Source organism: Macrobrachium nipponense, chromosome 31 (assembly GCF_015104395.2).
Source record: "Macrobrachium nipponense isolate FS-2020 chromosome 31, ASM1510439v2, whole genome shotgun sequence".
Taxonomy (NCBI): domain Eukaryota; kingdom Metazoa; phylum Arthropoda; class Malacostraca; order Decapoda; family Palaemonidae; genus Macrobrachium; species Macrobrachium nipponense.
In genome coordinates, this window is record NC_061093.1 from 16,427,260 (window position 1) to 16,445,326 (window position 18,067).

General features: G+C 35.2%; 1 protein-coding gene across 2 annotated transcripts in view; it reads right to left on the reverse strand.

Moving 5' to 3' along the window:
- LOC135206649 (importin-4-like) overlaps window positions 1-18,067 on the reverse strand; it is an 87,879-nt gene that overhangs the window by 52,620 nt on the left and 17,192 nt on the right. For both annotated transcript variants that reach the window (XM_064238002.1, XM_064238003.1), the window contains exons 2-6: window positions 17,488-17,660; window positions 17,134-17,308; window positions 14,775-14,951; window positions 14,131-14,247; window positions 7,896-8,030 (exon numbers count right to left, since the gene is read on the reverse strand). In XM_064238002.1, the coding sequence (XP_064094072.1) occupies window positions 7,896-8,030; window positions 14,131-14,247; window positions 14,775-14,951; window positions 17,134-17,308; window positions 17,488-17,660 (777 nt within the window). The remainder of the gene's footprint in view (window positions 1-7,895; window positions 8,031-14,130; window positions 14,248-14,774; window positions 14,952-17,133; window positions 17,309-17,487; window positions 17,661-18,067) is intronic.

Here is an 18,067-nt window from a genome sequence, read left to right on the forward strand (position 1 = left end):
TTTTTGTTCAAAGCTTTTTTTTTTTTATATGATCTTCGAAATGTGTTAAGGGATCTAGGGTTGATCTGCCAGCTATTGAACCTGATTGTGTTGGTGTTAAAATGGATTCTTTGGTTATTACATACGTTAATCGTGCATTAACCATTTTTTCAAAGATTTTGCATAGGCAGCTTGTTAGGGATATTGGTTTATAATTGGATGGATTACTTGCATCCTTTCCTGGTTTATTTATCGGAATTATTATGACATGTTTCCATTCATCAGGAAAGACAAGTTTTAGCCAGATACTATTATAAAATTTTAATAAATATGATTTAGCTATAGGAGCTAATTTTTCTATAATTTCAAATGATATTTTTTCAAATGATATTTTGTCATATCCTGGTGCGGGGGGATGACATGAGTTGATGGCATTATCTAGTTCATCCATGTTGAAAATATAATTATATTCCAGGTCTTCAAAAGTTTCAAAATTGAGCATTATATTTTCTTTTTTTCTGATATTTTGAAAATGTATATCTAAGCTAGAGTAAGCACCGGTGTTTTCAAAATGCTTTTCAATTATATTTGATATTTCATAAGTATCATGGTATATTTTTCCATTTAAATGTATTGCACTTCTTGGAGGTTTTATATGTTTTCCATTGATTTTCCTTATCTTCTGCCAGATATCCCTTGTGGATGTGTTTGAAGATATGTTTGAGACACATTCTTAACATGATGCAATTTTTTCAGCTATTACTGTTTTTCTAAATTTGGCTGTATATTTGTTATGTAGTGGTTTAATGTGGTTAATTGTTATGTTTGTTATAACTATTTTGTTTAATTTTTATATTATAGGGCATTTTGCCGAGTGATTTAAGGCGAGTTTTGAGTCTGTTAAGAATGCAACCCAATATGTTTTATTTTACTTAAGGTTGTTAAGGTTGGATTCCACCATGGGACAGGGGATTTTGTGGAATGTGATTTGGTTTTTGAAATGCCTTTATCTGCAGCATTTATTATGAAGTTTGATAAGGATTCACATGTAGTATTGTGATCTTCGTTATGTGGGAATGGTGGTATGTTTTGAGTGTATAGGAAATATTTATCCCAATTAGCTTTTTGGATATTATATCTTGTAGGTGGCAATATTTTAATATTACTTAAGTAGTTCAGAATGATTGGGAAATGGTCACTTGTGTATGAATCGTCTAGGACATTCCATTCAAATTTCTCTGCTACATCATTTGAACATAATGAAATGTCAATTGGGGAAAAGGTTAGGTGTGTATTTGAAAAATATATTGGAACTTCACTTTCATTGAGACAACACAGGTTGTGTTTCATTATAGTTTTTTCTATGCTGGCTCTGGATATGTCAGTGGGGTTATTAGTATCCCGCAATGGATTATGTGCATTAAAATCTCCTACTATAAGTAGGGGTTCATGTATACTTTTACTAATAAGTTCATAAAAATCACAAAATTTGGTTAGTTATATAAATTACAAATAGTGATTTTACTTTTGTCAAGCATATACAGTCTAATAGCTATTATTTGATATGGCATAGATGGTATGTTGAAAGGTTCATATGCTATGCTATTATGAATGTATATGGCTGTGCCTAATTTTCCACCGTCAGTTGGTGAATAACTGGCAATTTTATAGTGTTGGCTATTTGTAGGGTTACTTTCTATATGTTGTAGACATATGCACAGTGGGTTGTGGTCTCGTATGATTCTTTGTAATTCACCCAGACGTAGTAGAGTTAAGAGGCCATTTATATTCCATTGAATAATTTTATATTCCATTATTGGGAGGAATTGGTGTTAAATTCTGTAAATTGATTGTCGATTTTACTTTGTCTCGTAGTTTATAAGTATTTAAATTTATTTGTGGTTTTTTAATTGTTGTATTTGTACTTTGGTTACTAGATTTAGCAGTTGTTTGTTTTTCATAATTGAATATTAATAAGTCTATTTTTTATTTTATGATTTCCTTTTTGTATTTTAAGGATTCAGAACATAATTAGTTCTCATGTTGGTGTGTTAAAGGGTATTTCCTTAATTTAATAAAATTGTCTATACAATTTCGTACTGTGTCCTCTGTTCTGGTGGTTGGTTGGTTGGTTATATGTACCTATGAAGCACTCATTACACCCACAAGACGAAGCATGTTTGGTGATGTTAATTATTTGTTCAGAAGAATTTGATCGGGCTTTTGGAATTTCTGGTTTTGTAATTCTATTGGTCCTTTCCTGTAGTGATAAGGACTGTCAGTTTGGGGGTTATTTTTGCTGTTGTTGTTAATGGAATATTAGGTCTTGTTGATGGTTGGGGGGGTGATAGTTATAATTTGGTCTGGTTTAATGGTATGATTTTTATTAGTATTATTTGATGGGAATTGTAAAGAGTGATTAATTGTTTCTTTACTGTCCAGATGTTGGATGTTTGATTGAGATAGAGGGTAATTGTGTATTTCCACTTGTGATGAGGTTAGTATATATATTTTTTTTAATGTTCTCCTGGTCTAGTTGGAGTTTCTTTGGATTGATTGTAATTTTCAATATTCACTTTTATTCCCTTAGGTGGGGTTCATTCCAGTATTTTTTTCTTTTTGTCAGTTTGATTATTATTATCATTTAATTCCTCTTCCACTGGAAGTTCTTTTCCATGGATAACTGAATCATCCACGTTAGTAGTGGTATTGGTTGGTATAATATCACTTTTATTTTGGGTTTTAGTATTACTGGTATGAAATTTAGTTTCTATGTTTATATTATCTTGTTTGTTATTGTGCTGCCTGATGTCTTGATTTTTAGTTACATTTGAAAAGGTGGGGCTTTTGGATGGATTATCAACTCCTCTTCCTTTTAGCTTGAGTCTGGCTTCCATGACTGACATTCCTGTCCTATTCAGTAATAACTGAAGTTCTGTGTTGTATTGGTAAAAATGAGCATTCTTTAGATTTCGCATGATGGGCTAGGCCACAATTAATACATTTTGGGTGATTACAGTTCCAATTAGTGGTATGGTTATCTGATGCGCAGACTGCACATAATGCCTTATTATGGCATTTTTGTATGTGTCCATACCTTGAGCACTGTGTACATTGTAGTGGTTTTGGAACGAAAGGACGAACTAGTACTATTTTGTCCAAGAATTTATTTTAAATGGTAGGTCTTGGCCTGTAAATTTTATTTTGGCAATGTTGATATTTTTATTCTTGTCTTTCCTACTTGAAATCGAGTATATTTCTAGATCGTGAATATTGTTATATCTCAATTTTAAGGAGTCTAGCAGTAGTTGTTTTGAAGGAAGCTCCTGCTCGCTATTGGGTAGGATGACTGTACCCTGTACATAATTACATGTTTCATGGCTTGTAATTGTTACTTTTATATTATTTATTTCTGTTATACTTAAAAAGGCAGTGGACTGCTTTTTATTGGTTACTTGGATAAGCCATTCATTATCCTTGATGTGTCTACATTACATGTCCTGTGTTGGATATATAAGTAATTTGTTTTCTAGTATCGCTGCTGAGATTTTGTTGTCAGCTTTGAAGACTAGAAATCTTGACCAGTTATTTGATCCAAAGAGGTCATCAAAATGTACCAATGTGGGATTAAGTCGGTAATTTTTGTTCCTTTTTGGTCCTTGTTTTATGTACAGTGGTGCCTCAGGATATGAATTTAATCCGTTCCAAAGTAGACTTCGTAACCTGATTTTTTCGTATCTCGAATTAAGTTATACATGTAAATTGCCTGATTCGTTCCAAGCCCTACAAAAACACCACAGTAGATTTTATAATAAAGCTATTTTGACCAATAAACAATGAAATACAATTTGGACCATTCAATAGCTAACATAACCTTTATTGTAGTACATACCTATAAATAAAGTGTATTACCATACATGGTACAAGAAATGCTGTACGTATGTACATATGTAGTAATATGTAGAACCTTACCTTTCGAGTGAGGTGATCTCCAAAAGTGGTGACAGAGGAGGAGGACAAATGGCAAAAAACATGAACACTTAACTTTATGAAACACATTAAAAAATGGCAGAAAACATTTAACACTAAACTTTACGAAACACATTAACAAATGGTAGAAAACATTAACACTTCTTGATTATCTCCATCTTTCTTCTCCATAGAAAGCATCCTCTTCTTTCCGTGAACTTCAGCAACTTTCTTGGAACCCATGGCTAATAACGTTAAGTAATTAAGTTCACACACAACATGATAAAAAACTTACAGTACAACGAAAGCGAAATCACTAACATGAATTTACGTTAACAAATGAAATACAGGCAGCCCGCGGTTAACGGCGCAATCACTCGGCAGCGAATCGGTTTTACGGCGGTCGTCAAAAATATTCATTAAAAAAATAAGGCATTTTAAGGTATTTTTACGGCACGATTTTTAGTTAACAGTGCCGCTAGCGCTGTTGTCTAACTAGTTCATACATTTGTAGAAATGCCGTTCAGACCATAAAGATTATGCAAATTATATTAACAAATTTTATGAAGGGTTTTAGGGCAAAATATATGCCTCTGACGCTGTTCTATGCCAAAAATATCAAGTTACAAAAGTGCAAATTTAGCTATGGATGTGTCGATTTATAAATGTTCATGGTTTTATGTTTAAAATGTGTATGAAAATGTATTACGTAAAGGGTATTTTTATTTCTGCACAGAAATATGATACGAAGGCAGCTTTTGAAACTGCCCTTCACGTTATCAAATACAATATTTTTTCATGTTCTTTCTTGTGAGCCACGATCGGTGTGTCGATTTTATAAATGTTCATGCTTTAATGATTAAAATGTGTATGAAAATGTATTACGTATAGGGTATTTTTATTTCTGTGCAGAAATATGATAAAAGGCAGCTTTTGAAACTGCCCTTCATGTTATCAAATACGATGTTTTTTCATGTTCGTTCTTGTAAGCCGCCGTCTGCCGCTCTTCCGAAAATATAGTTAAAAAGAGTGCAAATTTATCGATCGATGTGTCGATCTTTTTAAATGTTTATGGTTTTGTTTAAAATGTGTATGAAAATATATTACAAAGAGGGTATTTTTATTTTTGTACATAAATATGATACAAATTAAGGCAGCCTTTGTAACTACGCTCCAAGTTGTCGGGGGATGATTTTTCATGTCCGTTCTGGTCCGCCACTGTTCCGAAAAATGCATGGTGTTATTTTATTAATTATGCATCTTTTCCACAAATCCTTTAAAAAGTTATACATTACTTCACTGTATCCAATTATATTGTATATATGTATTATAAAATACTATGGCAAACCTAAGCCAGTATTCCGCGGAAGCGGTCAATGTGGTTTGAAATCAGCTGATGGCGAATACGAGTTTGTTTTGCCATAACGCAATTCTGAGCAAATTCTCTTGCTTCTGGTTAGCATAAACGAATATCTAGAATCACTTGACTTATATGAGACAAGGTTATTTTTCCTTATACAACGTGTTTTTACGTGGAAATATGAATTGAATATGTCTCGTTGTGAATGTGAACTACTTTTTTATTTTCGTTAACAGATTACGTTGGCGCCATGTTTATAGCATAAAAAAACTACGTGATTCCGTTCGCCATTCTCCTTATATCATCGTAATACAAAATTTACGTTATTTATCTTATATCGGCGTGAAACGAACAGTAAAATGTTTTCTTTCAAGCACAGTAGTTTTGATAAAATGATTTTATCTCAATTTTATCTACAGTTGTGCTTGATGGCATACGTTTACTGGAGTTTTATCCTTGTTGCCGATGTACGATAATAGTCATTAGCAGCTTGAACAGTTTTCACAGCTTCAGTTATAACTAGGTTTAAATTTAACAATATATTTCCTGATTAATCTTTTATCTATATTGATCTTTAATCTATAGCAAATAAAGTTATTACATTAAGATACCTCAGTTCTATACTATACAAACGCCATTTATAACAACACGGTAATAGTATACTGTAGTACGATGTTTGAAATACAAGCCAAATGGATGTTATCCAATTCGGCTGTACTTGTTCATGCAATGTGATAACGTTAAAACAATACTTTCATCATTCTCTTCTGCTGTTATTGAACTTATGTAACTAGAAGATGGATAAAGTTAGGCTATTGTAATTTGGTCTCCTACAAAATCGGACTATCGTAAGACGAATTATCGTAACATGAACACTACATCTACTTGTACACTGTATAAACCTTATTATATCTTTACACAATCTAGACACCCAAAGGACTAAAGCTAGGCTTTTTTCACTTTACAGTATTTATAATGCTATAATGTACTGTACAGTAAATTCTATAGTACTATACTGCATAAATATAATTTTACTTATTGCGCCATTGTGGGATTACGGCGCCTTTGACTGGTCTAGTTTCGAAAGAAGGTGTGCAGCAGCCGTAGGGTTTAAAATCGTTTAGCGTCGAAAATCACTTAGCGTCAGCGGCCAGGAACAGAACCCCTGCCGCTAACCGAGGGCCACCTGTATATGTGAACGAACGAATTCCAGTGTTTACGATAACGCTGCCGCAAAAAATGGTCAAGGAACGCCTTTACATAGAGGCATGATGGGACAGATGCTGACCAATAGGAGAGCTTGGTCTTATGGCGGTGACTAGCATCAGGAACCAATGGGAGAGCGGGAGGATGGTGGCGAGTCTAGTCAGTTGGCGGCGTGCGAGTTTTAAAATTGTTTTCGGTGGTCCAGGCGAATCTCGGACTTTACCCTTTCGCAACCTGAATTATTTTCGTATACAGAAGCAAAAAAATCTTCGTCTTTGCTTTTGTAACTTGGATTTTTCGTAAGTAGGGACTTTCGTATATCAAGGTTCCACTGTATGTTGCTTGTCTATTATGATTTTTATATTTTTCTTTATTGTTGGGAGGATTATTTGTCTCTAATTCAGAATTATTGTTCATCATATATGGTTACAATGTTACGATATTGGAGTTTACCAATCTATTTTTGTTTGTTTCTTTTTTATTTATGAACACTAATTGGTTTTCTGGCTCTGCTTCTTCACTTGGAACAGGGTGTTCCTTTGTATCATTTATATTACTTTCACTACTTGAGGCCATACAAAGGAAATTCGGGAGTGACGTGCCAATAGTCATCAACTGTGCCGGAGTTTTCTATCATGGGGCTCAGGGGAACTCAAATCATTTAGTTCAGGATTCATAAATTTGAGAGAGAGAAAAAAAAAGATATCTTTGGCCCTTTGCAAAGTTAAATCTTCTGCCAGTGGCACAAGTGAGAAAGGGCTCCCAAATGTCCGCATCCCTACCCTACCCCAAAAGGGGATGGCATAACACGATTAGTATGGCCCAAGTGTAAGCAAAACCCGCTTGCTAGGACTAAGAGTATTACGATAATACAATTATCCCCATCCTAATCACATTATGGGCAAACTGGATAGAATGCCGAGACTTCTATTCCTACAACCAAGCGCCCCCCCCCTGGAATCCGTGGTCCAGCTCCACAGAATAGTTCCGCCTGAAAAACACGCCCGAACATTGTCCGGTAGATGATGGATCTACCACAGTTCTCACTATTTAGCTTTGGATTTAACTTCATGTTAAGCTATGATATGTTTTCTAATTCATTTGCTTTCGAAAATTTTGGCAAAAATGGAAAAGTCTGCAGAAGTTAACTGGAAAATATATAATGTTTTATGGGACTCTTGGGTTTGAACCTAGGAAGAAATTCCTGAGGTCTGAGTTGTTGAACCTCGGTTAATTAGTTGCTAAGTGAGTCAGAGGTTCACCAATGATTTTCGTAATACAAAATCTAAACATCATCATAATACAATTGCAATGAATACATACAATGAATGAACATTTAAGGAACAACCATCACCCATAATGCTATTAAAAAAAACCTTACCTTTTTCTTCAATCTAGTAATATATCCTAAGAAAGTGATAGCTTTTACTCTCACTGTGTCACCAAGGGATGTGTTTCTAGTAACCTCCAAGCATAGTTCAATTACTGGTCGTAGATGAGGTACTAACAGGGCCACCTGTAAATGATACAGAATATTGTAAAGATGATCTTTACATTTAATTTGGGATTTTGAAATGCTAAAATAAATACCATGGAGAAATAACATTAGCTATATTTGCTGTGTACGTTATAAGTACATGTCTGTGCTTTGTAACTAAGTAACTAGGATATTAGTCTTAAAACCATACATAACTCAAGGTGTTTATAAGCTTTAACACAAATTATAAGGGATTCTTTTTCAGAGCCTGAAAAAAAAAATTAATAAAAGGAACAGGAATAGACTGAATTAACAACAAAGAGGGAATTCAACTTTGGAAAGAAGGGACAAACGAGTCTTCTATCTTCTTTGTGAAAGCTCCCATGGACACATCTAAGAAACCTAATATTTCCAAAAGTTTAAAATACCTTTGACACAGTCATCCAACTCTGTGGACAAAAACCAAATCTTAGCAGAATCGAAGGCTGATTAAGAGTCTAGTCAACTGGAACTGAAAAGTTCTTGGGAGGAGGCAGAAACTCCCAAGAAAGTCACTCCTCCAGTTTCATAATAACCGTACCTCCTCTTAGACAGATGTGATGGAGGGAAACAGAAAACTGCTTTGCCTAACTTTCTTCTTGGCTAACCAAGAATCGACGCCGGACAAAGCCTTCTTGGTAGAAATTGAGAGTTGATGTAATATGAAAGCCAAACCAGGAGAAGACGGTATTGCAAGAGAGAAGTATGATGGAAAGCATTAGAGAAAGTAATTCATAAGTAAGGCATAAGCCGCAGAGGTTGTTCTTGTTCAACTTCTTCTTCAGCTGAAGATACAGGAGAAAGAGCTGGGTTCAGTTGAATATATTATAATACTACAGGAACAAAGAGCTGGGTTCAGTTGAATATATTATGATACTACAGGAACAAGTGAAGGTTTCTTTAGAAGTTACATAATGCTGTTTAAGTGGTAATGAATCAGAATAAGATCCGTGTTGGCAAAGGTGTGGGGTGGAGTCTGCAATTACAGGTATTGCAGTTGCAGCCTGGGCTACTGGCAGCGCTGCTGTCAACTTGTAATCTCCCTCATCCGAAGAACTTCAAAAAATGAAGTTGTCAACCAAAGTCCTGTTAAACTTAGTTTTCAGCGTGGGATCGGTATCCACTGGCCTAACTGATCCCTTTGGACACTTGTGAGTCACTGAGAGCTTTGATCCACTTGGTGCCTAGAAGCCACTGGGTGCTGGTGAGTCACTGAAGGCTCAGTATCCCAGAAGCTACAAGAGGGTTCTTAATACTGCTTAAGAGGGATCGTAAGAACATCCGGAGCCGTAGAATTTCTCTTCAAAGGTCTAGACACATCTTGAAGTACCAACTGCATCTACGAAATGCATATGAATAATTACCACTGGATTTAAGGCAGAGCGAAACTCCTTGAATACCTTTCCAGCAGTTATCCTGAGGAACCTGGGATGTAGCAACCGGTTCTGATGAAGGAGCAACTACTCGTGGGCAAACCCTACCGACCTCCCTTGGACTGGCGGTTTGCTTCGTCCCAGGTGCTGGGATTTAGCAAGGACAATTGTCTAGGAGCATCAGTGAGACAATAGTCACCCTGTCCAATTAATCTTCATGAGCACAGAATTCGCTAGCACTAGGTTTGTCCAACAAGCATTTCACTGATACACTTATTTTCGTCACTGTCTCCATTTTGGCATTGAATTTTTTATCCATATAGCCTCCCAGACTGGCAATGGCACAAGGTTCAGAGGGGTGAGAGCCAGGTAACGGAGTGGAAAGGAGTGCAAGAACACTGCCAATAGGAGAAAAAGGTGTCACAGAAATTGAAAGAATCGGTTTAGGAGATGAAGACCTAGAAGCAATAGCTTCGGCACTAACGACCGCCTTTCTTAGCCTAGCTTTTTTTAATTAATCCAAACGTGCACTAACAATTCGCAACTTACTGTCATGTCAGTCATTGCACTCTATACACATCATGTCAGGTGAACAAATTTACCCTCTGAATTTATAACAGATTAAATGAAGGTCATATTTAGAGGAAGTCATAGGCTGCAATACTGGCTACTAGACGCACTAGTGTCAAACAAAGTCACAAGGTAATTATTCTCTAAGCTTAACTACAGAAAAATTCAGCGCATCTGTCAAATAGTAACGGAATACTTAACCAAATCCTTCTATCAGCAAAACCACCTGGTGAGCCACCCACCCATCAAGAATCAAAGCTGCCTAAAATAACCGCGTTTGGTTGCTGAGCGGCAGAAACAAACTGAGCTCTTCAGCTACATTGTACTATCTGTTCTTCCCTGGATGTAGGCAGGGAACTTACCTGCACCAAAACAATAGTGCTACCACAAATTTTAAATCTAATGCTGCCATTAAAGTAGCAACTATAGCTATGTAATTACTTGTTAACCCACAAGGTGTGGCATGTCGCTAAATTCAACGTTTTACTTGCTGCACAAGAGCGACGTTAATATTATCGATGATTTATTTTCAAATTTAGTCTCTCCCCTTAGCTCTGTTTGAGTGACGTCCAACAGTCTCACCACCATTAAGTTCACTCTTGAACATAAAACATTCCAGATTTCTCATAATCACAGGTATAAAAATAGCATAACTGTAAACTTGTCAGGGCGCAGGACCAGGGAGGCTTTCATATCCTGAAGTTACAATGTTCAAAAATTTAAATAAATCTTTATTTTGTAAATTTTGGTAGCACAGTAATACCCCAAACTCAGGCGAGGTTAGGTTCCAGAGCCCTTCGCTTAAGTAGTTTCGTGAAAATAAACAAAGCGTCCTTACCGGGTACCTCCAGAACACACATAGGCTAATTCAATAAACAATCTCTTGAGAGAACCCTCGTACACTGGCATCCAAAATATGAATAAAGTCTAGGGATTTACAAATTTAAAATGTCCAAAACACTAACGTAAACTTCAATTTACGCTTTCCAAACGTTGAACCCATCTTCACACTATATTGCGAGAATTAACTTGCCGAGTGCACGAAGTTAACTGAGAGCGAAAGAGAAGAGAGAGAGGTGGCACCGTTCGTTACAGCCAAACCCCATTACACAGAAATATTGAGATACAAACCATACAAAATATCATCAATTATTATTACATAAAATTATTTAATACAGATCAACACAAATATGTTACTCATTTTATAATACTAGGCAAATAAAATCTTTACTTCTGTTGATTCAAAATTTTAAAGGTATGGAGCACTATATTTCCTAGAATTATTCTTCAATAATTTCTAGCAAAATGCCAGGAAGAGGTACTCGGAAGCTTGTAACACTATCAGTGGTCAAGAAACTGTGGAAGAAGCAGTAACAAAATGGTTTGTGCAGCAACGACCGTGCAGTGTAAACGTTCGTGGAATTGCCATTCAAGATGCTGCTCAAAAGTTGGCTAGACACATGGGAATTAATGATTTTAGTGCTAGTGATGGGTGGTTATGGCGGTTCAGAAATAGGCATGGACTTTGTAATTTACAATGCCGATGAAAGTGGTCTTTTTTGGCATTGTATCCCAAATATAAGCAGGCTTTTAGAGAAAAAAGATATTCATGGGGAGAAAATTAGCAAAGAAAGATTTTCATTCTTGTGTTGCGCCAACGCCGATGGCCTACATCGTTTACCTCTTGTTGTGCTAAAAATTTTTGGTTTTTGTTTTATAATAACTTCGATTGAGTATATTTCTTTGTTTTTTTATATAAAAACTTCTCTTAAGTTATAAATAAATTCATAATTCATTGTTAACGATTGCTTCATTTTCATACGTCTTTTATTTTATTAGTTTATGCTATGCGATCAGCTGACTGTTCGGTCGCTGTAACTGACAAATTGACGGTAGCCTTCGTCATGTTTTGGTTTTTCATCAAAAACAAAAAATAAATCTGATCGATTAAATCTAATTTACAGCGTTATAACAGTATTTTCATGGTTTGTTGGTAGGTTTATAACAGCCGACAGCTTTATGTTATGAATAAATTCTCAATTCAGTGTTAACGATTGTTTTATTTTCATACGTCTTCTGTTTATTTGTTTATGCTATGCGATCAGCTGTTCGGTCGCTGTAACTTACAGTCATGTTTTGGTTTACATAAAAACAAAAACAAAACTGAGTGATTAAATCTAATTTGCAGTGTACAGTGTTTTCATGGTTTGTGGGTAGGTTTATAACAGCCGATATCTTTACAGGCGAGTACGGTACAGGGTATCATATTTCTATTTGAGTCTTACGATTGGTTACTATGGTAGGCTAGGCCAGCTTAACATTTGTCAGGGTATTTAGTTACATAAACACAAAAAATAAATAAATACAGTAAATATCTTACTTGTTTACATGCTATGAAGGTAAGATAAATAAAACAAAATAGGTAACCTTTGTAATTTTACCGAGTCTCGTGATTGTTTACTATGTTAGGTGGCTAGGCCAGTCGGTTAAGTCGGATAATTGGCAAACTCGGACACCCTTCCCCCCCATCTAGTCCGAGGTAACGAGGGTCTACTGTATAAAAAATTCATGTAGTCCGAGGTAACGAGGATCTACTGTATACTAACGTTACCACTAACTCTCGGGATGCCATTTCCTTTTTCCCTCAGAGTAAAATAAGTTTTCTTTGGTCACTAGGTAAACTTCATAAGTCTGTTATAACGAAGGTAGGTACCCAGTTCAATGAAATAAAGAAAACATGTATGTATATACGTAATGTTTGAAGAGTGTGAAGGTAAAATCCAATCAATTTAAAACCATGTACTACTAGTGAGGGCTAACTATGAGAGAGAGAGAGAGAAATATGTACGTCATGCGAGTTAAACTCTGGAGGGGTATTATTTTTAAAAAGTGCGAATGGAACGTCTTCTGAAAGTACATCAACTGTATGTGCTGTAATTACGTAACGTAGTACATACAGACTGTACCAGTACTTTTCTCCAAGGTTAAGATAATCATTTTCACAAAACGACAACTCTGTTGTCTCTGATATGTTTTACTAGTTGATCATGAAGGTCTTATATAGTGAGTGACAAGCACTGTGAATTAAATATACTGCCTTTGTACATATTTTCAAAAATATAAATAGCATACACAGAATCTCCATATTGATTTTACACTTAAAAGCATGAAAACATAAATTAGTACATGCTTCAGAAATTAAACAGTTTCTGTAGGTGTATCCATCTTTGAGAAGTGCAGTAACTTTGTGAATGGGTATTGCATCTTGTAAAAGTACATATATGCACTAACTGTAAGTGCTGTAATTACCTTTGTATCATATTCATGCATGTACAAAAATAAAAATAATATATTTTCAATAAAGATTGTATACAGAAAGGCTTTAAAACTTAAAAATTTACATAATAAATTAAACAAAGACTTTTGCATGGTTTTGCAGTTTCTAGAATATTCACAAATGTTCGCACTATTGTGAAGAACTCACTTATGGTAGTTTCCAATGAAGAGATCGCACTATTGTGAATTTGCACAACTTGAATCGCATAAGTTCAGGGCATTACTGTAATGACTTTTGATGATGATACTTATTCAATTCCATCATATAGTGATATCAAGAGATAATTATAATGACAGTGATCAAAGTTATATTAATTTAAAAGTTGGTGTGCATAATCAGTTAACATACAAACACACACAATACAGATTCAACCAATAAATAACTGCTGTAAATATTAGTAATTTACTACATAAAACGTTCCAAAACTAAAATGTAGTTATTGAAAAAATATTTTCTTTCAAAAAAATATTCTTTTTAAATATCAGTTTTCAAAAGTATCTTATATTCAATTTTTTATTAGTAATCTGCAACACAAGGCAAATACAACTATGTATAACATTAGGTGATAAATTAAAAAATGAGCCAGAAAATATTGGTTTCATTACGTAAGTTGCTAATGCATACTATTGCCGTTGTCCTTAAGTGGTAACCCCCCCCCCTAGCACCTCTTGGGTTTAGGTATTTATATAAAAATTTTGTATTTTACCATTACTGATAATCTAATGCAAAACCTTAAGCATCTGGTTAATGTACCTAATAATGACAATCATCATTACTACTGAAATCATTATCATTACTGCAACTTTTTGTCATGCCTTACCTCACACTCGGCAAGAACATCAAAAAGTTCCATGGCTTCTGCAGCTTCATCCTCGTCACTTAATATAAGTGCCTTTATTGCAACCAAAACCTTTGGTAACAGTGCCTGAAATTCCGTCTGCAATAAAGAAAAGTAACACAACCATTAAAACTATCAAAACACTTTTTAATAATGCATGGTATACATAATAAAATGTAAGCAAAACATACTTTCATTAAGGTAACTATCTTTGAATATTTTCCTGGCCTAACCTTTCCTATATGGCATAAATGTGCAATCTACCCACCTGTTCATATTCCTCACACCCAGTATACTCCAGCTTAAAACACATGGTTCCCATACACTGAACATTGCCCAAATTTCACCAATACAGAAAATAAAAGTAAAATCACTGACTAAACTGATATATAATCCCTATCATCCAATGAAGTTTGTCTAGACCATACAATAAAACCTTTAAGGGCGTTTGGGAGAGAGGTTTATTTAAAAAATTATTACAAAGCACAAAGTAAGCCTTCATCCCAACCTGACTCATCTACACAGTACTTAAAAGGACCAACAAAGTTATCACACAATTCTACTGTGTGCACACAACAATATTTGAAATCAAGACTGAATGTACAAACCGAACATTCTTATCTTACCATGTTATCTTGATCCACAAGAGGGGCAAAATTAGTCATGGCCTGAATGGTATGAAATGCCGTTGGGTTTGATGTATCTTCTAGCGTTGTGGCAAACAAATGTAAAAGGGGCTTCAAATGGGGCATAAGCTGATCTCCTGCAACACCACTAACGACACTCACAACATACACACCGAGCTGAAAAAGTAAAATAAAGCAGTCGTTACCTATCAAATACACTGCTATAACAATGAACTAGAGCCTCTTACATAATGACAACTCTTCACAAAGTAGTGCATTCCACATCCCTTTTCCCTAGGTATACGTACTGTATTCTTGCTGCAATACTCCTTCCTTCCTCTCCTGATGATTTTTTTATTTTTCAGTCTGATCATGTTCATCACTGACTGCCTTTTGTGTTTCAGTCTGCCACTGAATGTTGGCAACTTTTGGGGTTTATTAGTCTTGTTCACCATCTTCAATTTGTGACTTGACTGACTTTGTGTTTCTGTTTTTCACTATATATTAACTTCTTCTTAGGCTTACTAGAACATGTATACCATCTTCAATGTGTGCCTTGACACCAATCTAGTTGTTCAGATGGCTTACCCATCAAGCTGCAGTCTCCTATCCTCTAGAAAACTGTGTTGCATCTCGAATCTCATTCATTTCATGTCATGGAATACAACGGTCAAGACAGTTTCTAATGTGCAAAGTACAGACAACAACACAAGTTCTTAGCAGCACCTCTAATACCTATTGCTTTCTGCCTCTGACCTTTCATTTATTTTCACTGGTCTCTTCTAACTTAGCTTTCTATTCATTACCTTGTTCCATTTATGAGTAAATCATAAAATTAAGTCATGAAATTGCTTTTTATCTTCTTGTCTCCATGTCTATTATTTCACCCTGGCCATTAAGCCTACAGGTAAAACAAGGAAGCAAATAAAAAAGGGGGGACCCCAATCACTTACACTGTTGACATATTTCAGTTTCTCAATGGAAACTTATGGATTATAGAGACCCTTTCCTTTGACCTTGATCTGTTATCCTCTGTGGTATTTCCTATTTTTTTTTTCATATAAATAGTGCAGTTTAAAATTCATGCTTCTTTTGAAAACATCAACAGATGTGCATATATATTGTGAGCAAAAACTGAATCAACTTTAAATACTAACTAATTCCAGTTAACACTTTCTTTCCTTTAAGGAATAACAATACTGTCATGTCATACAATTCACATTTTTGGAAGGTGTTCTTCACATAACCTACTTCTTTTTCTTTATTTGTAATGCTTATTTTTTATTTTGTTTATATTTTACTTATTGCCAAAGTTTGTCTTGACAGTAGAATATGGACATCCTAGGATGAAAGGATCGGCTGAGGTATACTGACCCAGAAATATAATTGTCTTCCTCCTCAACATTTTCTTAGGGTAAATGCAGATTTGGCAACACGTTGGGAAAGACGTCATATTTTCTTAATATTTTCAGAGGCTATTTCTAGCAATTACACAAATACCCTCACTTATGATTAGATATGTTTCTCATATACAGCCTTCTTTTAAAGAATCACAAGGAAGTCTCTAAATGCCAATTCACTTAATAGGCATTTACCATGCTGCTTCATCCTCCCTCCCTACACCCTCTCTCTTTGGGCCAAGTACACTTAACGTACTATAGTCCATTTTATCCTATCTTGCTTGATAACAGAAAATTTGAAAATACAAATGACAAATAAAGTGGTCATACCTTGTGCACTTGTATTTCTGGATACATGAATTCACGTATTTGCAAAATTTTCATTGGAACTTAACTAATTTGCATCTGCAATTTTTTTCACGGATCTGCATACATGTTTTCTTCATTATATTGAATTGTACCTTCATTATATAACTTCTGTGACATATGAAGTTTACGTAATTTAACTGCCTGAGAATGACAAAGAAAACATCAGTCATTAAGTTTACAGTTCCATTCATTACTTGGTTTTACCTTAGTTTTGAGTGCAAAAGAAAAATACAGCCATTCCATATTCCTGCGAGTTAGTGCAAGGGTACCATTAGTATACTGTACTGTAAATGCACTAGAGTGGCAAATACCCATTAGGTGACACTATACTCTATTTTGACGTCAATCATTTACGTACTTTTTTATGGGTTATGTATTATACAATCTTTTAAATAAAATTAAAGCACTTTGGGAGCATGATTTGGGTCACATTTCGGGTTTAGAGCACAATTTGGGTCATATTTAAGGTTAAAACTCTAGAAATAAGCATTTAAACAGATTCTGGTACCCAACTTTGCAATTTAAGATGGAACTAGTTTGGTAAGATGCCTCAAAGCATTAAACCAAGAGTAATTACCCAAACTCCATACCTGTCGCTCCTGGAGGCTTTGGGACTGAACCATCTGTTGGACAAACTGTAGGAGAGCATCCCATTTTCCAGCTGGTAATTCATGACGAGCTATTACACCTACAAACTGAGCAATGGAGTTCCTGACACTACTTTCTGGCTCCTGAATTAATGCTTGAAGAACACCCTCCTTAATGCTGTAACAAATATGAAGATTAATTTTACATAAATGGTAAGATATACGTAACAATTACAGAAGCAACAATCAACAAAAACCAACCAAAAGAGATGCACTTCAACTCTGAGTATGAAAATGAAAGTACCATGGATATACTAATAACAGTAAAAACAACCTTAAACAACAGACATAACTAACCCATTGCAGACATCTGGCTCAAGCTTAGACCAGTGACGTGACTTGGCGAGACGCTTACGGAGAATCACAGCGGCATATTGTCTAATTTGAGTGGATGATGATGTTCCCATCACACGGCATAGTTCCCCAACAACGCCTGGTTGTTTAAGAACTTCTCCTAGTTCTCTGCTGCCCTGTTAAAATATGTAACTTTCATTATATCAAAGAAAATTTTAAAATAAACTACAATAATTCCTTTCATTATTTACAATAATGCATTTTGACACATCAAGCCTAATTGGAGGCAACCCACTATTGGAAAATCTAGCCTAATTTCATGAACAAACTGATATCATCTGAAATCTGACAAATCTTTAATCAATTTGTATTTTTCTTCTTGGACCTTCACCAACTTAGAGCAACCATTATCATTTCACTAAATAAAAATGATATTGTTATGTTACAATAAGTTTCATACATACTTACCTGGCAGATATATACATAGCTAAGACTCCGTCGTCCCCGACAGAAATTCAAATTTCGCGCCACTCGCTACAGGTAGGTCAGGTGATCTACCGGCCTGGCCTGGGTGGCAGGACTA